Source organism: Peromyscus eremicus, chromosome X, assembly GCF_949786415.1.
Source record: "Peromyscus eremicus chromosome X, PerEre_H2_v1, whole genome shotgun sequence".
NCBI lineage: Eukaryota > Metazoa > Chordata > Mammalia > Rodentia > Cricetidae > Peromyscus > Peromyscus eremicus.
Window position 1 is genome coordinate 111,654,186 of NC_081439.1, and position 21,545 is coordinate 111,675,730.

The 21,545-nt window shown below is 43.1% G+C and overlaps 1 protein-coding gene across 1 annotated transcript in view; it reads right to left on the bottom strand.

Moving 5' to 3' along the window:
* Positions 1-21,545, bottom strand: part of Frmd7 (FERM domain containing 7) — a 72,934-nt gene that overhangs the window by 10,284 nt on the left and 41,105 nt on the right. The window contains exons 4-9 of the mRNA XM_059251548.1: positions 19,050-19,124; positions 9,027-9,194; positions 7,986-8,090; positions 7,139-7,181; positions 5,326-5,404; positions 2,420-2,517 (exon numbers count right to left, since the gene is read on the bottom strand). Of these exons, the coding sequence (XP_059107531.1) occupies positions 2,420-2,517; positions 5,326-5,404; positions 7,139-7,181; positions 7,986-8,090; positions 9,027-9,194; positions 19,050-19,124 (568 nt within the window). The remainder of the gene's footprint in view (positions 1-2,419; positions 2,518-5,325; positions 5,405-7,138; positions 7,182-7,985; positions 8,091-9,026; positions 9,195-19,049; positions 19,125-21,545) is intronic.

Here is a 21,545-nt window from a genome sequence, read left to right on the forward strand (position 1 = left end):
CTATAGTGATTATAAGGAAAATATAAGAACACATGAGATTTTTAATTTCCTCTCCATGTACTTCTACGACAATTTAGCAAGAAAATTGGTATCATCAGTAGCAGAAGCTACCAAATGTTATGTTCAAATGTTATGCCTTTCTGCTCCAACTCCAATCATCTCTCCTAAAATCTCTTATTGTTCTATCTACTACCACCATTCCCTCTAAGTTCTAGATTTTACCAAGGCAGCCAATATGGTTTTGTTAAAACTTAATTCAGATTGTGTTCTTATATTTAAAATAGAGACCAAGAATCCCTTCCTATGGATGTGCTTCTGATGATTAAAAGTAAATGTTCTTTTTCTCTTACCTCAGTCTCCTGTCTCTATGGCTTCCCATCTCATCTAGGTCTTTAATGAACTTTTAACTCCCCTCTACTTACTTACAAAGGCTCCAGCTAGCCACAAAACCTTCTTGATATTTCTTAACCACTCCAGGCATGTCCTCCCCTCTGGGCTTTTTCACAGAGTGTTCCCAATGTGTGGGCCTCTCTATCACAGGACTCCTTGGCTTACTTTGTGCCTCCTACAAACCTCCAGTGCCCACACCTAGAACCACCCCCATCTCCCTTCTATGCTCCATTTTTCTCCGTTGCTCTCATCACTTCTGAACATTCATCATATATATTTTTCTTACTTTGGTCATTGTCTGACACTCTTGCACTGCCAAAATGTGAGCTCCATGAAGATTGGTGTTGTAGCTCACTGTGTGCTCACAATGTTTATAATAGGATCTAACAAGGTGGCACTTACCATATTTTTTGTTGTTTAATGACTGACAAAGAAGGATTATATTATATTATATTATATTATATTATATTATATTATATTATATTATATTATATTATATTATGAGTTTCTAAGAAGGAATATTCATTGAATCATGTAAATCATGTTTGGTAGGGACTCTCTGGCTAGAGGTGTATAAAAGAGGTGTGAGTAATAGAATGCCAAAGCCAGAATGCTCAGGTTCTTGAATGTCTTGCCTATAGCAGGCACTCAGCAAATATTGGACCAGTGAGAAAATGGAGAGATAAATGAGCAATTAGGCTGTGATTCTGCGCATGACCTTGAGTCCTCTGAGTCTGACTGGGATTGACTGTGAAATGCTAACTCACTAGAGTCACAGCTTTTTCTCCACAAAATGAGTGTTGACTACATACCTTCTGGAAAAGCTGAGGTTTTCTACACTGTACCTGAAATGGGCACTAGGCAATGCCCAACTCCATAAGGCAGTTAAGAATAAAACTGGGCTCCCCCAAAAGCAGTCACCTGGAGACCCACACTCTCAACTGCTATCTGAAGAGGTAACTCATGGAGAAGGATGCTCCTCCTACCTGCTCTACCTCATGCCTCATATATCAGTGGCAAGTATGATACTGGGCACATGGCTCATGCTCATGACACTCAAGACCTTTCAACATGATGCTTCATTTGTCACTATGTCTCCTAGAGAGACACTGTCCCTATGCTATGTGTGGTCATTCTTCATCCCCTGTCCCACCACCATCTTCACATTCAATTCCCACGTATTCCTTTAAGCTCCCAGACAAAATCCATCCCCTCCATCAGCTTTCCTTGACTCTTAGGGCAATTTTCATCTGCTGCCTTTCTGAGAGTCTGGAGCTCTCTTTTCCCAGCTGGGAATCACTTGATAAACTGCCTAGGATGCAGTCCCTATCCAAACACTTCACTGTGTTGTTCTCAGCAAAATCTGAAATCTACCATTTATGGACTAGTAGGAAGGTAATGAACAAAGGTCAGAAATGAACTTATGAAATAAACAAAAAACCTGAAGCTATGATTCTGCAGAATTATCAAGGAACAGTGTATTCTTGGAAGGCCTCTTCAAAATAGAAAAAGTCCAGCTGGTCTTCGAAGAGATGTTATCTCCCACTGCCTAGACCCTACCCTCCAGGCTGCAGGAACAGCATGGCCTGGCCTGTGTAACTCCCTCCCAGGCAGGCTCCCACTGTTCCCCAGACCTCCTCCAGTCTACCTTCAAATCCATGGTAAGAATTATTCAAACCAGTTCCTGGACAGCAAGTCAAGGGACAGTGACAGCAGGGTAGGTAGACTGAGGTAGGACAAAACCAGCATTTACTTTTAACACTCAGAAGCACCTTCTCACTATTTTAAATACAAGAACATTCTGACTCAGAGAACTGAGTTTGCTTTATAGTAATGGTAAGGTAGTAGGGGCAAGACTTCATTCAGCTCTCAATGAACGTGATGAAGCACCACTTCACTGGGTCTGAGCTAGGTTCTCTCTCCTCCGAAGGCTGAATACAGTGCCAGGCAGGCAAATTGGAGATGCTTCCTTCCTTTGCTTGGCTCTATCCCTGGTGAATGGGCCAAGAAGTCGAGTATGGGTACTCACATTGTAAGATGTGTGACACCATTAACGCCGTACAGTTGTCACTGCATGGCAGCCTTCCCAGAGCCAAATCTTTCTTTATTTGAAGAGTGAAAAGATACCTGAAAAGGATTTGAGGGAAAGATCTTGACGAAGAAGCAGTAATACAGAAGAAAAATTTCCTTTTTCCCAGACAGAAGATAATTCTAGGAAGGAACAGCATTCAGTCAATTGGAGGCCTTTGTGGCATGGTGAATCATGCATAGGCTTTGCTTCAGAACCCATCCAACCCTAGAAGACAACTGGCTGACCCAGCACATTGGCAGGTTCTGCAACCATTAGGAATTGCCCTGGCTGTAGCCTGCTGTCAGCTTGAGGGGCTTGGTCAATCCTCTTCTGGTGCTTTCTGCCATGGAAACAACCACATCCTGAGCTAGAGAATTGGGAGCCTCAGCAAGCATGAACAGACTCTGGGGGACACCAAGAGCTGTCAGGTCGGCAGGGCCATAAGAATTCTAGAGGCTGGTGGAGCAGGAGCAGTCACTCCATTTCACAATGATACCAAGACAGGGCCCAAGCCATTCTGGCCAGGCTGTAGCACTCTAAGATACTGGAACTATGGCCAGACCCTAATACCTGCCGCTGAATGTAGGATACCCACGCAAAGTGCATATTTCAGGAATCAAGGATATCAAGCCATGCCTGTGCCTACCCTATTCCTTTGTCTGGATTGCTATGTTACCATCAGCCAGAGCCCATTTGAGTATTTTACGAACAGTAGATGTGAAACTAATGGTTGATGAACTTAGCGATGCAGAACCTTCATCAAATGCAGGTTTGTGTTTAGGGCTCTGCTGAGCTGAACATTTGTCACACACACTTCAGGCCTTAGTAAAAGAGAACTCGTGTGTGTGCTTGCTCATATGTATGTGTACAGAGGTCAGAGGACAACTTTGGGTATCAGTCTCTGCCGTCCACTTTATGTAAAACAGGATTTTGGACATTGATTTAGCTGGCTTGCAGGCTTCTAGGTATGCCTCTCATCTTACTGTAGAAGCACTGGGATTCGGATGTGCCCCATGACCAGCTTTATGTGGGTTGCAGGGATTTGAACTCTGGTATTTACACTTATGTTGCAAGTGCTTTTCTACTGAACCATCTCTCCAGTCCCATGGCCCGCTTTTTTTGGTGAATAAATGTATAAGAAAGATTCCACTGTTATCTGCTTTCTTTTCCAGAGCAAAAATCAGTTCCAATATTTTATTTTATTTTATATGCAAAAACCTGCATTACCTACTGTGAGTATTTCCCTATATAAAATAGAATTTTCTAGATTAAATTCGATGTGGATTTTTCAGTAGCTAATGCCCTGAAGGCAATGTAGTAAAAGATAACTAGTTGCAGGTGATAAATGAAAATCTGGTCAGAAGATTCTTGTCAAGTGATTATTTAGTTCATAAAAGCTTTAACCATTATGTCCCTTCAAATTGTGAGGACCTCTAATGCACTAGAAACGATTCAGTCAAAACAGTTATTTTTGTATAATATTCTCAGAAGTCCATGCCTTGGCCCCAAACAAGGCATATTTTTCATCTCTACAAGAGGTAGGTTTTCTTTCTTTCAGTTGTTGCTGCCAGGTTGTTGGTTTGTTTGTTTTCACCGGGTCCCACATTATAGCCCAGGCTGGCCTAAAATTCCCTACATATCCCAGGCTACCCTCAAATTCACAGCAGTGCTCCTGCCTCAACCTGTGGAGTGCTGTGACTGCAAGAATGAGTGACCACACCCAACTCAGTTAAGTATTCTGAAGTGGAACAACAAGGACAACTTAAAGGAACCCCAACATTTACCATTGCCTGTTTCCAAATACAGATGTATATGATATTAATTAGTCCCACTACAAAAGCAAAAGGGAATTGAAGTTGGTTCTTAGCAAGGATAAAGGGAACTTTTGTCATCTGATTGTCCCTTGCTGGGAAGAAGGCAACATGCTGCCTCAGTAGTAGTGGGCTATCACCTAAGAAGGCAGCTGCCTGCTGTAGATCCTTACTCTGAACAATCGATGAAACATGTATCATCAAATTAATTTTTCTCGTATTTCTGAGAGGGTTCATCTCCATCAAAATTGGTCATAGTTTAAAACCCAACTACGAAGAGTTGGTGAATGCAAACTAGTTTACATAGCAAGATATCAAGCTATCTTGGCAAGTGGTTGACAACAAACAACTGTGGAGAGACCTAGAAGAGGGGAGGCAGGCAGCTGTGCAAAGACCCCACACCAAAGGAGAAAGTCAACCTGCCTCACCTGGAAGGGAAAGATGCCAGGGAGATGAGCTCCCAACACCCTGTGCTTTTTAACTCAGTCAACTTTGGCTTCCAGGACATGTTCCTTATTTGTAATCTAAAAGACCTAGATCCTTTCTATGTGTAGCAGACTCAGTTAGAAAGCAGAATATGTTTTTGGGGAGTTATAACACAATGTCATTTTGCTGAAGCAGTTTTTCACTGCAATTATAAAGAGCATTTTTCATAAGTATATATCATCATTGCAGAATGTTTCCCATTCTGCCTATGGGATACATCCATAAATACATTCATTTGCAGTGGTCACAGGCATTAGCTGGCCTGAAAGCTATGCTGATTGAAACACAGATGGCATAAAACAGCATGCATACTATTGTGGCAGTTAATGGAATAAGCTTCAAAATGCCACCCAGGTTTGCCACTCATCCATTCTTAGTTCTGAAATTTGGAGAGATTAACATTTGGGGGAACAGCCAGAGCCTCCCTCTTTCTAGCCCCTCACTTTGTCTTAAAGAGTGACTTGAAACTAAGCCATGCAAAAAGGAATCAGAACCCTTTCTTCAATAGGTGGAGAATGGGTATTCTCAAGTAACATCATTCAGCACACACACAGTTAAACACTTTACCTTGTGAGTTCTTCCCGAAGGTGTCCAGGGTCCACTGGGAAAAATTTCACCATAAATTTGAAAACAACCTCCTTAGGATCTTAAAACACAATATCTCCATAAGTTTTATTAAATGTTCATTACAACAGTTAAGATCACACACACACACACACACACACACACACACACACACACACACACATGCTCGCACGCATGCTCGCACACACACAGTGTCCTGCTTCCCTCCTCTCTTCATTACCCTTTCCCATGACTTATTTTACATTTCAGTTTTTCACATGTATCCCGTTACCATTTCTGGATTGTGATCCTATGTGTATAGCAACTGAGAAAGTCCTCCAATTCATCCCCCTTTCACACCCTTTCTCCCTTTGGGTTTCTTTTGTAAAGATATGTCCATTGAAGGCCTACTCTGTCCTTTCTTAAGAAGTGAGTCATTCAGAAAGACGATTTACAACTCACTATCTGTGAATGTTCAATCCCGCCTGAGGAAAGGGCCCAGGTTCAGCTCAGGCACATGAATGAATGTCTTAAAGATTTCATAAAAGGACTGAGAAACAGGGCGGACCAATGTTTCTATCAATCTTAAAATATACCACAGAGAAACCACATCTACATATTTTCACACCTACTTGCATTTGAAAATGAGAAACTTGAGGCTGGGGGTGGGGTTCACTGATAGGTTACTTTGCTAGCATGTACAAGGTCCAGGGTTCCATCCCCAGTGCCAGAAAAAAAGAATAAAGTTTGTTAGATCAAAAGTAACCACACACAAGTAGCAACAGTGTCATCCATTCAATATATCTTTTCTGGGTGCCCTCCATGGGCAGATACTGTGGAAATTTAAAGATACTCAGTGCTCCCAGTCTCTTGGAGAGACAAATAATTAAACATACCAATTTGAGTACCACACAGCCTAGGTTGAGGAAGCCTTCCTAGAGGAGCTGACATCTAAGTAGGTTAACAGAGGTAGGAACTAAAATGGTTAGTGGCAGGGACAAAACACTTGCTATAGAGTCCAGAGCTTTGCGCACCATGTTAATAAGGCTGAACTTCAGGGGTCATTAGGGAGCCGTGGAAGCATTTTAAGCAGGAGGGAGATGTGGTCAGATATATCTCAATCGATCCCTTGGAGAGTAATATAGGTACTTAATTAGAGAAGATCAGTTCAGAAGCTACCGGAATTGTGTGACATAATCACAGAATCGGGGGAAGCAGAGTCACAAGATGCATCAATATGTGAAGAGTGGAGTGGAACCAAGGAACCAGGAAGAGAGACTGAAGCAAGTTTTCCCAAAGCGTTAAGACCCACTTGCAAAAAAAAAAAAAAAAAAAAAAATGCCTGGGGAATTAGCTAAATGGGCATGCCCCTAGACCCTTGTCCCATGAATGAGGATGAATGAGGTCCAGTGTGAGATACAGGAATCATTCAAACATAAACTGGAGCAAATGGCAAAGCTTGTGATGGCGTGAAAGGAAAGTCTTCAGGCAGATGTTGAACATTATCGCAGATTGATGCTAATGGTGCTTGAAGATCCCCAGGGCGAGAGTGAGCTCTACTCCTACATGCAGTCCGCAGGTGGCATAATTACCAGAACTCTTCAGATGCACTCTAAGACCCAGTAGCATGAGCTTCTTCATCTCAGACAAAATTAAGACAATTTTTCTCTATTGCTAAACTTACTGGACAGATGAGGGCTGATGCAATCTAAGACCCCCTTCCCATTTTAGTAAGGTGAGGCAATGCATGGGGCTAGAGGGGGATTTTTCAAGCATGAACTAGGACTACATTCCTTGAGTGATCTTCCATACTTACTTTTTACTTGCTTTGTTATGGGCTTCAGAAGTTCCAACCAAACCTGTAACAGCATCAGTGGAACAATTGGTAGAACACAGTGGCAGCGAGCACAACTTTTTTCTTTCTTTTTTGGTACCAGATAAAGGTCAACATCAAATGAACAAATGCTGGGACTGTTTAGATTTCTAAAAATACGTGGAAACAAACAGCCATGTCAATGAGATGATGTACCTTCACCATTCTCAGTCAGCCCCCTCGTAGTTTTCCAATAACACTGAACACTGTTGATCTATAAACTCTGTATTGTTGACATTCCAATCACTGCCTTGGTAGGATGATAGCGGTGTCACAGGCAAGGCTCATCAGTGGCTATGAAGACTCATAAAGGCATTTGGTTTCACATTTGAGTCCTACATTCCCCCTACCCTTACCCTTGCCAATGCCCACTTAGTAATAAGACTTTCTGGGAAGGTGCCAGATTATAGATATGCCAAGGCAAGACGCAGCAGAAGAACCTTCTGAAAGGTAGGGCCCCAGAAACAGGGAAAGAAATCTCCCTAAACAGTCATGAGGTCAGGAGTCTTAATTCTGGGGGTTAAGGTCCAGCCATTCAAAATAGATAAAGCTTTGATAGCTGGTCAAAGAGTAACAGAAAAGGATAATGAGGCAGAAGAATTTGTTTGGCAAACCAAGATAGCTTAATAAACAAAGAGTGGGAAGGAAGACAGTTTTAAATACAAGAATTTTGCAAGGTATAAATAGGTTTTTGCATTTTTAATTTGGGATTGAGCCTTATGTACTTAGGTGCAAACTGCATTTTGAATCATTTCTAGACAAAGAGAACCCCGTAATAAAACCCACTTACATTATTTCCAGAATGGCTGCAGAATTCTAATCCAAAATATTCCTTCTCGGAAAGATTGAGATGACTGCAGCTCAGGTTAAAGAGTGCCTTTCCGGATGATTTTTGCTAAACAAAACAGATTACAACACAGTTTGAATTCCTAGTATGTAACGCATGACAAAGGGGAGAAGCCCCACTGTTTAGAGAACCTGCACACCACCTAAAGATGTTGAGAGCTTTACAGATACAGACACATCTACCTCCACACGCTTTCAGCCACATCCCTAAAAACTCCTCAGACTAATGACAAGCCCTCTTGGAAGAGATAGCTTTGCACTTAACTATAGCTAGATCTGCACATTTATCCTTCACATAAAAATTCTTAATTCATTTATCTCAGGCAGCTTAAATGATTTCCCCCAAACTGACAGACGGTTTAATCAAGATGTAAATCGGACCCTGCCATAGCCCTACTTCAAATCCTTCAGGGGCTCTCCTTCACTGCTTAGGCAGGGAGGCTGGCAGCTCTCTCCTCTCACTTTGCCTGCTTGCCTCTCCAACTGCATTTCTTGCTCCCTCTCTCTGACACACTGCTCGCTACTCATCTCAGCCTGCTTGCAGTTCCCCTGACATGTCAAGTCGCTTCATGCCTCTGTGCTTCTGCTCACGTCCTTCCTTCTCCACAGCCTGCCTGCCTTTCCTGTCTGTCGTTGGTTTGGCTTACTCCAACTCAGCTCAGATGTCATTACCCAAGAAGAGCTTTCCTGATGCTCTCTGCAGCAGGTTAGACCAAAGGTGGACCCTGAGTCCCCAATCCCCCGGCTCACCTCAAATAGGACACATCTGACCAGCCTTTCTTTTCTTTGTTACTCCCCAAGTCTAGCTCAGAGCTTGATGTACAGTAGAGGCTTTTTAAGTGGTTGTTGTTCTAACAGGAAGTTGACCAAATTCACCATAAGAGTTCTTTCAGTAAATTTCATTTTGCAGCTTTGCCCACAAAATCTGCATACAGCATATTCTGTTTACATAAGCCACATATACTTTTCTTCATAAAGCTCACACATGCTCTGAGCACAAAGCGGTGCCTTTCTTCGGCCTCTCTGGGAACAAGCGCTTTGAAAAGGGCTCTGTGCAAATCTCGTTGAGCTCAGTGTGGCTGTGATGGCCACCATCGCTGAACTCAAGCGTCGCTGTTGCGGAGAAGATGGCCATGGGAAAATTGGACTCTGGCTGATCAGCACAAAAACATGCCACTGAAAACCCCTAGTTAAAGCAAAGTCACAGGGTGCCCAGAGTGCTGAGAGAGAAGCCAGGTGTGGGTGCCCAGAGTGGAGGTGGAAATCACTGAGCCATAGAATTAACAGCAACTATGAGAGGGCAGAGGTCACCCTAAGGCAGCGGCACACGGAACAGAGCCTACATCTGGGATTTAATAGCTTCCAGGAAGGCAGCCCACCTCCCTACCACTTCCCCCACTGACCAAAAATATGATCCTCTCCCCCAGCCTTTTCCTCCTTCAGTTACACTGCACAGAACTCCAATTTAAGATTCATTTGGGTTAACCAGGGTCCTATTTTTAAACTCAAATAGGCCACAAAGGGCAAAAGCGATTGCACTCCCTCGCACCTGGACAGAAGGCTGCCAGGCTGAGGGAAGACAAGCTTGATTTGATGGGGGAGATCGTGTTGAAGCTACTGGCCAAGAGAAGGGAGGCAGGCCTGGAGCTGGAAGTGGGGGTGCAAAGGGCATGGTGGGTGTCTAGTGGGAGAAGAAAGTGCTGGCTAGGGGGATGGGAGTGGGGGGGGTGCCTATGTGGCAACCTTGCCTCGGGCAAGTGCTGACACAGACCATTCCAGACAGATGAAATCGCTCCTATTTTTAAAGTGCTCCAGACAAGGAGCTGCCACGGGATTTTTATTATGAAGAAAAAAAAAAGAATTTCTAAAGAGAGAGGGATGACAGCAATACTTTTTCCAACACCATTTCTATCATGAGGACTAAATTCTGTCATAGACTCCAGTTTCTTCGCAAACAATTTTCAAAGCTTGAGATTCTCTCTCTCTCTCTCTCTCTCTCTCTCCCTCCTTCTCCCTCTCTCCCTCTCCATTCCCCCTCCCTCTCTCTCCCTCTCTCCCTCTCTCCCTCTCTTCCTTCATTCTTATTCTGATTTTCCCATCAGGACATCTGCTCCCTATCAACACTACCATACTCTATATGTTTGTATATATGTGTTTACTTAAATCCTTGTGTAGTCACAAAAACTATAAAGCCATCCATGGAAGGCTTTCAAACAAGGCTTTCCTTTTGCTCCCTTCCTTCAGCTTCCCTACCATGTTTATTACTATAACCCACCGATTCTTCCATCCCTCCAATGTTGCCAAATGGTTTTTGAGGCCTTTGGTATTTTTGAAGTTGGAGTCTGGGCGCTCTTGTGGCTCAAGCACTCCACCCCCATCTTGGGACAGGCATTTTTTCCTCCTGGTGTGCGTTGAAATTGGCCAGCCTTGTGGAATGTGGTACATAATAGGTAGGATTTGGGTTCTGTCTCAACATGCAACCTTTCATTTTTTTTTCTACTGTTACGATCCAGTTCTTCAACATTTGTGTTCTGATTTTTTTCTCAGAGTATCTGTTTATATACAACTTTTTTATCTTTTCCTTTAAGACTTCCAGTTTTCTGTATAATTGTCTGCTTGTGTTTAAGATAGCACATTATAACATTCTAATCAAGCTCCTTTGTAGATCTAAAGTCTCTGCCTTCAGTCAGTCTCCTTACTCAAGAAAGCGAGGCTCCAATCCTGACTCTTGTCTTGGTCTCATCTCCCTTGAATAGCAGCAGAGCACTGCCTTCTAAACAGAACTTTTAATTTGGATGTAGCAGAGGCCAAACAGAGTTTCACACGCTATACAAGTGCTCTACCACTGGGTTACATCCCTAGTCCTCATGTTATTTGAAGTAAACGTGTGAGAACATAGTTATATAACGTCCAGTTCACGGGGTCATAACCACTGGCACTGAGGTCTGGAGGTTCCAAACTCGGCATCTCATGGAGGCACTAATATTCCAAATGCTTAGTTCTAAAATCCAGGTTAGCCGACTCTCTTTTTACCTACAGTTGTCATAACCAGTTTGTTCAAATCCATCTGGGCTGTAATCCTTCTCTGCTCATTTTCTGACTAGATGAATGGGAACAAGGATACAAGTCAGTGGATAGCTATGCCCCAGCTTGATAATCCACCTTAGTTATTTTGTTTTTAGTGTGTGTGTGTGTGTGTGTGTGTGTGTGTGTGTGTACATGCATGCGATGTTTGTGTGTGAGAATACATAGGCCACAGCACAGGTATGGAGATGAGAAAACAGTTTTTGGAGAGTTGGAGTTGGTTCTCTCTTTCCAACTTTACGGAGTTTCTGGGGCTGGAACTCAGGCTGCCAGGCATGCATGGAAAGCATCTTCTCCCACTCAGCCATCTCACTGTCCCACTAAGTTGCCATATTTGCTCTTCATCACTTTTGACTTTGTGTTTGTTTATTTGCCTGCTTGAGGAAACTGACTACCTATGTAGCCCAGGCAGGTCTTGAACTCACAGTCTTTCCTGTCTCGCTCTCCAGAGGGCTGACCGAGATTATAGATGTGTGCCCCTGTACCAAGCTTCATTCTTTCCTTTTTCCAAATGTTAAATGAACTCTCCACCAATGAAAACTGGGAAGCATTTTGAAAAGAATACATCTACCAAGGGTCCAAGGGGAGTTACAAGCATGGGATGAGCACTCATCTTGCATAGGGAAATCAGCACATCATGGTAGCTAGGTATGCAGGGTTTGCAGTCCAGATATACCTAAGTCTAGTTCTGACTCTTCTCCCAGGAGAAGGGTTATCTTAGGCAGGCTGATTTGTCTATCCTGAGCTTCAGGTTCCCTCATTGGAAAATTGGACACAACGACCAGTTATTATGTAAGTCCATTAATGTGAACTATCTAGACTCAGCAAGTCCATAGAGACAAAAAACAAATTCAGGGTTTCCATGGGCTAGGGCCCGTGAGCAATGAATGGCAATGACTCTTAATTTGTACCAAATTTCTTTTTGTGATTAAATGTCCTAGGATTAGATAGGGTTTGATGGTTGGGCAACATAGTGAACTATTACAGACCATTTATTTGTATACTTTAAAATTAGGAATTTTCTAGTATTTGAATTATAATCTTAACTTCAAGAAGAATTTTAGTGAGTAGCTCATGAAAATATTCTTCTGAAGTACTTAATATGGTACCTGTCTCAAAGAAGTGCTGACTATTTATTCAGTGACCACATAATTTATCAACCATACTCGGATACTTTTAAGGTTGACAGGGGCCACTAATAATAACTACAGTTGCACAAGAGGTATAACCCAGGACTGTCTTGAACAAACCCTGGTGTGTGCTCACATACCTCTCAGCATTTGGACTGCTTACAAGATCCGTTTTCACAGAAGGAGTGTTTCTTTGTGTTATCAGAATCTGGAAGACTGGGGCTCACATTCGTGATTAGTAGGTTTCCTACAGTGGTAATTGAACAATTGATCTTTGGGTCGCTACAGCCCTGTGCCTCCATGTTCATATGGAAAGCCTCTGATAAGAGAGCAGGGAAGTGTTTCACTAGTCTCACCCTTGTCCTCGACACTCTAACACTTCAAAGGTCCAGCTCACCCCTCCTTTAGCATAGTCCTCTCTTCTTCTCTTCTCTGCTTCTTTTGGTTTACTTGATCTTCATGCTGTCCATACGCTAAGCTTATTTCTGACCCACTTGCCTTTGCCATTGTATACACCATTACCCACCATGACCCTTTCCATCTTCTCTTCAGTTCAGTACACATTCAGTACTCTGGGCAAGGTGCTTTCCTACTGCCCAGTGAGACTGATGTGAGCAACACACAGGCATTACTATGAAGGAACACATAGACTGACTGACAGGCAATGTGGGCACACTGATACTTAATCACAGCAGTGTGAAGGTCCAAGTGCCTTTGTACAGGAATGCATGAATGGTCAATATGAGATCTCATTCAACGTACACCTACCTACCCCTAAATGGGATAGTAGGTAGCACAAGGGACTTCCAGCAGAGGGGTCACCCAACCAGACACAGAGCAAGAACTGGTAAAAGAAAAAAAAAAAAGAAGAAGGAAAGAAGAGTCTCAGAAGCAAAACGGATTAGCAAATCTTGTCTAGACAATGACCCACCAAGCAGTTTGCTGTTGCTAGGAAAGAAAGTGAAATTCAGTAGCTGCAAAGCTGGGCAGGAGCCATATATACGAGAGAGTGTGTTTGCTGGCCTATGAAGCCAAGCCCCGAAATGTGGGCCTCAGGAAGGGAGCAAAAGACATGAATGGTTTTAAACAAGACATTGATGTGGTCAGAATCTTGCTTTAGAAACATAAGGCAGGAAGTAGAGCACAGCTCCCCAAACTATAAATTCCACGTGAATCCCTTGGGGGTCTTGTTCAAAAGCAGTCTGATTTAGTAGGTGTGGCTGAAGCCTGAGCATCTGTGATTCTCGCTGCTCGTGGGGTCCCTGGTGGAGGAAATGCTGGCTGGGACTCCTTTGAGAAACCAAGGTAGTAGGGATGAACAGAAGGTGGGGCAAACGGGTGACAAGCACATACTTTAGGGTAGGCACCGTCATGGTTGAGACAAGTGAAGATGATAGGCTGCGAAGGAAGGCCATAGGCATGACAACAGGGAAAAGCCGGAGGTGAGCCTTAGTACCATAGTGGGCACAAGAAAGCTGCGTCATTACTGCTGGCATTCTCTTTGCAGGCTGTAGAGTCTTGCCTCCTGCCAGGGTAAAGGTGCGCATACACCACCACGGAACGGAGGTCACAGTTTGCTGTCTACTGGGATTTTCTTTTCATTTTTTTAAACTGCTCTTTAAAAATGGGGTGTGTGTGTGTGTGTGTGTGTGAGAGAGAGAGAGAGAGAGAGAGAGAGAGAGAGAGAGAGAGAGAGAGAGAGAGAAAGAGAGAGAGAGAGAGAGAGAGAAATACGTGTATCCATGTTCCTCCTTTGACACTCCCTATCCTTTGCACAAGTCTGAGAAGAAAAGCAACCTTTGTCGTATCTTGTGCCCTCTGCTGGCAGAGTGACAAAATAGCCAACCCTCTCATTTATTCACCCTGCTTTTGAAGTAACTAACTCCACCTGGCCTTTTCTTTCCTGTTTCCTGGGGTACATTTCAGAGCTTCTTTGTTCTGTGTCTTTTTTTCCGCTGACCCCATCCATCCTTCTGGAACTGCTCCAGATCAGCTGCCTCTATGGCAGTTTAATCCCATTGTATCTTCATGGAGACCTTTGTGACATAGTTCCCTCTGGATACTGTGCTTGCTCCTTTCTGTTCCTTGAAACCCTTCATTCCTGAACTAGAGCAGTAGTTCCCACCTTCCTAACGCTGCGACCCTTTAATACAGTTCCTCATGCTGTGGTGACCTCCAACCATGAAATTATTTGGTTGCTGCTTCATAACTGTAGTTTTGCTACTTTAAGATTATAATGTATATCTCTGATACATAAGATATCTGATATGTGACCCCCCCCACACACACACACACAGGTTGAGAACTACTGTCATATAGAGCTTTTTGGAGCCCAGAGCCAAGCAGAGAACTCTGGGGGACATGTTCTAAGTAGAACAAGAGGTCCTGTTTGGTGCATTTCTGAGTGAAGCAATGTTGTCAATGGTGAGGATTTCATTCAGTCTTGTCCTGTATCTTTCACGTCCATCCATGCCTGTGTTGAGAAACAACAGCAGCAGGCATTTCATCCATACTGAGCTTGGCCTCTCCTGAAGAGAAATTTTTCTCATTTCTTCATCCCTACTGACCAAGGAGTCCAAGGACTCCTTCAAGACTAAACTCTGGCACTGCTTAAAAACTATTTTACTTTTTCATCAAAAATACAAATACTCTGGGGCCCAAAAAGATGGCTGAACTGATAAAGGCACTTGGTGAAAGAAGGAAGGGGCTTCCTTGAGTTGTTATGCGCCATGGCATGCATGTACACATGTATGTGCTCTCTGTCTCACTCTCTCTCTCTCTCTCTGTCATTGTTTTATATATCACTAAAGAAATCAATTAATTAGTTAATAAAATAAATATTTTTAAAGATCGAGAGAGGCTGAGTGGGCAGCCAGAGATAAAAATAATAATAATAATAATTCTGACCCTGTAAAAAGTGTGGCATGTATCTTACATATTACTATTATCCAATGCAACTTACCTTCTGAGAAGTGAATGGAAAAGGGAAGGGGAATTTGCACTAGGAAAGCTGCCTAGAGACATAGGCAAGGTGGCTTCTTTAGGACAGGTCAGAAAAGCTTCCCCTTCTGGGGGTTAATTCCTGGTAAGAAGAGAACTGTCAGAGCCTGGAGAAGCTAATTAGCAGGCAGCGGCAGCTCCTTCTAAAATGGAATGCTCCTTAGCAGGCAATCTTGTCTTTTAGCTTTTGGTGGCGAACAAGGTGCAGTTGCACATAAAACAACAAAGATGAAGTAGGAAGTCGACAGAGGCCCTTTCCCCAGAGCCCGCTGGACTCAGCAATAAACCCTGAAGGGAAGCAGTTTAACTGGGTACTTAAGGTTTCCTCATGGTGGTAAGCAGAGGGGCCAAGCCTTAGAGTTGCTTGTGCATGTGTGAAATTCACACTAAATTACAACCACTTTTCATTTGGTTTTGGACAACAGAGCTGTTCCAAGTGCTGCATGTGTGAAAGATGAGAGCCTTCGAATTGCTCCTGATTAACCCGCTCAAAGAGAGTTCCGGCCATGTGACTTTCCCTGGGCCGGATTGGGGGGGTGTCCTGGAGACTCAATTGAGCAGTTGCCTATCACCCCTTTTGCCCTTGGCCATATTGACGCCAAGGGAAAGCAAATTGCAAAGAGAACTCTGGAATTACAGAATGTAGTATCTGCTAGGTGATACTTTATGGCAGACACCTTTTGAATGAGAATGCATCGTGGCCTGGGGCTTTATGGAGGCCTGGCATTGACCCTGACAGGTTGCATCTGGTTCAAGTTGCTAGATTAGTTGCAAACTGACTCTCACCACTCAGTCACCCTTTTTACTAAGAGGAGAAAAAAATAACCCACAAGATTACCACCCTAATAGCAGCCATGCCCTCACTCCTGGGACATTGAAATTATCATGCTTGTACTGGAAAGACTGCTGCAAAGTGACAAGGTAATAACAGCATTCTCAAGACAGAGCTCCCAAGTCGTCTGGAAATTACTAGCTACTCTGGGTAATTAAAACAATTATAATTGTTTGTTTCCATGAAGTGCTTAGCACTAAATCCATGCAGTGTGCGTGAGGCACAACCAGGTTCCAAACGGCTGTTGGGAATTTTCTTCTAAACTTGAAATCAATTCTCTCTCAAGTAATGTGATAAACAGGAGACCATGGAAGCCATTCCAAACTCCATGCTCCAAAGCCTCATTCTACGAGTGTGGAAGCTGGGATGCAGCCCGAGTAAGACCCTTGCCTGGGGGCTATCAGAAATTGAGTAGCCTGCCTAGGAATGGAACCCAGGCCTCCGGGAATGTGCTCATGTCAGCCACCAAAAGGTTCTAAACCATAAAGGGAACGCTAATAGCTAAGCATATGAAAGATAAGACAGAAACAAGCAGGGTCTCATGAATGTGCCCTGTTCTTGATCTGTCCCTGCATCCCCACACCTGAATGGCCTTTTTCTGAGTTACTCTCTCCTGTTCACTGGGACTCCCTGACACAATCATCCTTTCTCACCAGGGGACTGTAGTGTTGGTTCTCCTTTCTTTTCTCTGCTTCTAACTCTGGTGCCTAGCTTTTTCCATGACATCCCTCTTTATTTTCCCCTGGTTCTGGTCTCTTCCCTCCTGGAAACGACTTTGCTCAGTTTGGCTGAATGGCCCACCTGGACTGTGAGCCGAGTGAAAGCCACTTCGTTCTGACAGGCTGTGAATTCCAAAAGAGCCCCATCCCTAACACGTTAGAGATGCTAAGGAAAATCGCCTCCCCTCTCCTCTGTGTGTGTGTGTGTGTGTGTGTGTGTGTGTGTGTGTGTGTCAGAGAGAGAGAGAGAGAGAGAGAGAGAGAGAGAGAGAGAGAGAGAGAGAAGGGGGCAGAGAATTTGTGGTCTCTAGGTAAAGAATCCAGGTTGGCCTTGAACTCACAACTCTCCTGCTTCACTGTCCTCCGTAAATGTAGTAAAATCTGGGTGAAGGAATCATGGTTGAATTTTACTTTTTTCTTTTTGATTACCCAAAATTTGTAAAATGTTTTGTAACTTTTGTAGCTTAGGTTCTATCATTTCTGGAAACTGAATATGAAATTCTTTTCATTAAGAAGATCCCCTTCAAGGGATTCTGAGTGGTGCAATGTCAGATCAGAGGAACTATCCCTCTCTTTCTGGGACAACGTGTCTCATTCCTTTATTCTTTCAACACCCTCTCATTAGCCAGGTGTGTTTGCTTGTTGAGAACTGAGGACCAGACTAAGGGAGCAGCTCTTCCCTGGAGCAGGAAGCCCCTGCCTCTGTCTCACTTGGACTCTTTCCAAGTACCACACTCACAGGAGTCATTTAAGGCCTGTCGAGTCACTCCTTTGCCCTCCAACGCATGCGCCTAAGTTCCTGAGCCCAGCATCTAGTCTCTTCCTATGGGTTTGGCTGTGTGGTACTAACTTGGACCTAATATAGCAGCTATTTAGAATCCAATTAGCTCTACTTGCCTCTTGACTGGATGCTGCATATGCTGTGCACACAGTAGGTGCTTTATAAAGACATGCTAAACCTGGGGCACAGAGGTATAATTTCACTCCAGGGCCTGCCTGTAACTTTCTGTTCTTTTCCTTGTAGCCTAAACTGGCACGTAAGCACCCAAGTCCTGAGGACTCACTCACATATTTGAGAGTCTTGAAGTAATCCAGACACTACAATCAAAGCCTAGGGGTAACACATTCTTCTCAGCCTGGGTTTGGCCTCAGTACAGTTGACCTTTGCCATTTCCCACCTCAACATTTTGATATGGAAACTCTACTGTGAGGGTGTGTATCAGAACTCAAAGCCGCTGTCTAGAATTCTCTAGTCATACTCAGGTGCAAGCACAGTCGTGTCCAGAGCATTTTTAATTCGTATATTTCCTTTAAATACTACACATCAAAAAAATCTAATGCACAAGAAAGAAAAAGCATGATTTGACTTGCAAACTGTGAAAGTGTGGGGAAGCTGAGAAGAACTAAGTTATGAGCAATGTTCAGAGGGAAACTTGGTCCTAAGAGCTGAGAACCTTTGGGTCTGAAAATTAGCCATGCCCAATACGTGCTTCCCAATACCTTTCTCTTTTGATTGCTTGGGTGGAATTATTTCTGAAGAAGGATCTGGTTAAGCTGACTCATTGCTATTTATAAATCAAAGCCAAACATATTCTTCTCTTCTGAACGTTAAATTTGACATTAGCTACTCCACATTGTTTCAAGTGCAGAACTGTGCTCCTGGTAGCATCCACACAAAGACCTCAGGGGTCTTTGTGAATGATGAGTCCAGATGACCTCTCTTCTCTGTTGTTCTCTGCAAGAGCCTGAGGCAGGGTGCTTATCATTTCTGCTATCTCCATTTCAAAGAGACAGAGAAGGCTTACTGAAATCACACAGTTATATATCTGCATAGAAAAAAGACTGATACTCTACTATGTAAAATACGTGTGCTCCATCTTTCCTGCCTGAAGATTTTTGCCTCCTAAAACCAGAAAACTGGTATTTAGTCTGCTAACGAACCCATCTGAGCAGGGACTAGCTGCCTCGCAGCTGAAAGCATGAACAAAATTCTCTCAAAGTTTCGCATTTATTGAACGTCTACTGTGCCCCAGGTTAAGCACTAATAAATCAACATACGTACTTTGCCTTCACAGAATTAACAGACCTCATTGTGAGATCCCCCCTACAAAGAACGACTGCCTTCCTTTGTGTCCCTTTGTAGTGCTCAGATACCACATACCTTGCCAATGTTTCTGAACCGTTCCCATTGTTCATCTGTCCTGTTCACAGAAGACTGCTTCCTCAAGCCAGGTTCCCCTTACCAGCTGCTGATCACTATCTTTACCATCATTCCCTGCACTCATGACAGCTAACAGAGTGGCTCTAAAAAGACGAGCCTTAAAGAATGGATAAAGTGATCAAATTTACAGGCTCTTCGCCCCATCCAAAGCTTGCTTCTACTACTTAACTAGATAGAGACACTTTTAGTGCTAGGAATTGAACACAGGGCTACACACGCGTCTGGCAAGCATTCTACCACTGAGCTACATTCCTAGTACTTTTTTTAGATTTGAGTTTTAGGCAAGATCTTGACAATTTACCTAGTCTGCCCTTGAACTGTCTCTGTGTTCCCAGGCAGGCCTTGAACTTGTGATATTTCTTCTTTAGCCTCCCAAGCAGCTCGAATTAGAGGCATGACTAGTCTGCACCCCTGAGCACACTGCTTTTGCGCCCCTCCCAGCTGCTCATCTGTGAAGTGGGAGTGTTGCTACCACCCATTCCATTGTGGATTTCAGTAGGGGACTCGTGTAGAATTCCTAGTCTAATACCTGGAACACAATAAATATCCTTTTAACACATACTAGCTATTATCATTATAATTTAGGTTGGAGAAGAGTTCGGGAGTCATTGTGGGCTAGTGGACAATGGGCTGATGTTTAGGGGCAGGTAACTGGAACATCTGCAGGGCACATGACTTTGCTGTAAGCAGCTTTACCACTTTAGGAGGAACCCCTATCTTGAGGCTTATGCAGAAAAAGACTTTATACTGCAACAGTTTTAAATTTATTATTTGTAAATGAACAGGTAAAAATTACACGTATTTATCATGTGCAACATGACATTTAAAATATGTATACACTGTGGAATGATTAATTAGAGCTAATTAACATATGCATTACCTCACATATTTATCATTGGGACAGCTTTTTTAAATGAAGTTTCCCTTGCTGTTTTGGTTCTGGTTTTTGGCCTTATTCCAAAGCAATATGTGCTTATTAAAAAAAAAAATCAAGGTATTAGGCATGATGATGCATGATGGTACAGACTTTTAGTTTCAACTATTTGGGAAGTCCCAACTGCTTGGGAGGCTCACCTGAGGTTTAGGATTCCAGATCAGCCCTGGCAATACAGTAAGTTATTATCTCAAAAAATGGATAAACAAATAAATCTGGGATGAACTGGGTATGCTAATATACATCTGGAGTCTCAGCATTTGGGATGTGGGGGACAGGAGCATCAAGAGTTCAGCCTTGGTTATATAGTAAGTTCATTGAGCTTAAAGGTAATCTGGGATAGATGAGACCCTGTCTAAAAATGAGGAAAAAAGTAAATAGGAAAAAAAGAAATTACACACTCATAATCTCATAAGTCAGCCAATCTAATGACCTTATAATAAAGCTTTTTAAATAATTCTTGATGTATGTCACCTAATTCTTTAGTGACAAACTTCTTAAAAGCTTAGCACTGCATCATAAATGCTGCCCATGTAAGCTGTCTTCTCCTCTTAGCGATTGCAAACAAAATTAAGATGAATATCTTTGCACAAAAAGAAATGCACACATCTATATACACAACCTTAACTATTCCTTTAGGATAGATTTTTTTTTCCTTTCAGAAATTCAATTTCCTCAGCTAATTTAAGGCAGTTTTGGTTGTTGTTGTTATTGGTTGTTTTAGTATTGCTTGAGACACAGAGCTAAATAAAATTGACACATTTTAGAAAAGATTTTTAAGTGCTGAACTCCAAATACAAGTTGCAAAAAGAAGACATGACAGTGCGCGACTTTGCTGCTTGTGAAGCAGTGACGGGATGTTCTGAGGCCAAACTGGGCAGCTCTGCGGTCAGTACATTGCCCTTCGCTCCTGACTTGTCTTTCCGTGTATTTGTGTGACCTTGGGCTCAAATGTAACCTTGCTGAACGTTCATTTCTTCATATGAAATGCCTGCCTTGTCTTTTGCTTCTCTCTCCTGTCTCCGCTCGCAGTGCTCTCTTTCCTCACCATTCAGATCCAGCCAGCCTGGTGGACACTCACCACCTACCCCCGCTTCCTCCTTTGTCTCTCAACCATCTTCAACTCTGCGCCCTCAGCCCCCAACTCCCCAGCACATGCCTAAATAATTAGCACTGGTCATTTAGGGCTCAGGTCAGACACAGCTTCCTCCAGAAAGTCCCATGTGACCATCTTTAAGGTTCCAGGGAAAAAAGCCTATTTTGGTAGATTCCACACAATGTACATTTTAATTCTTCCACCGGTCTATTAAGTCCTTCACTGCTACTGCGGTGCCTGGAATTAGTAAGGACTCCTAAGTTCTTGTTAAATGAATGACAAATGGATGAAGGAGTATAATCATTCCTGTCTCCCACACTTACTAAGTACTGATTGTGTGAAATAAGTGGGACCTCCAGGAAGGTAAGGAAATGGTATCTCATGGCTTTGAAGGCAGTTGACAGTAACTTTGTGACAAGACTTTGCAATCACTTCAAACATCCTGAGTGTGGAGTTCTGCAGAACCTTTGTCTTTCCCTAAGTCTGCT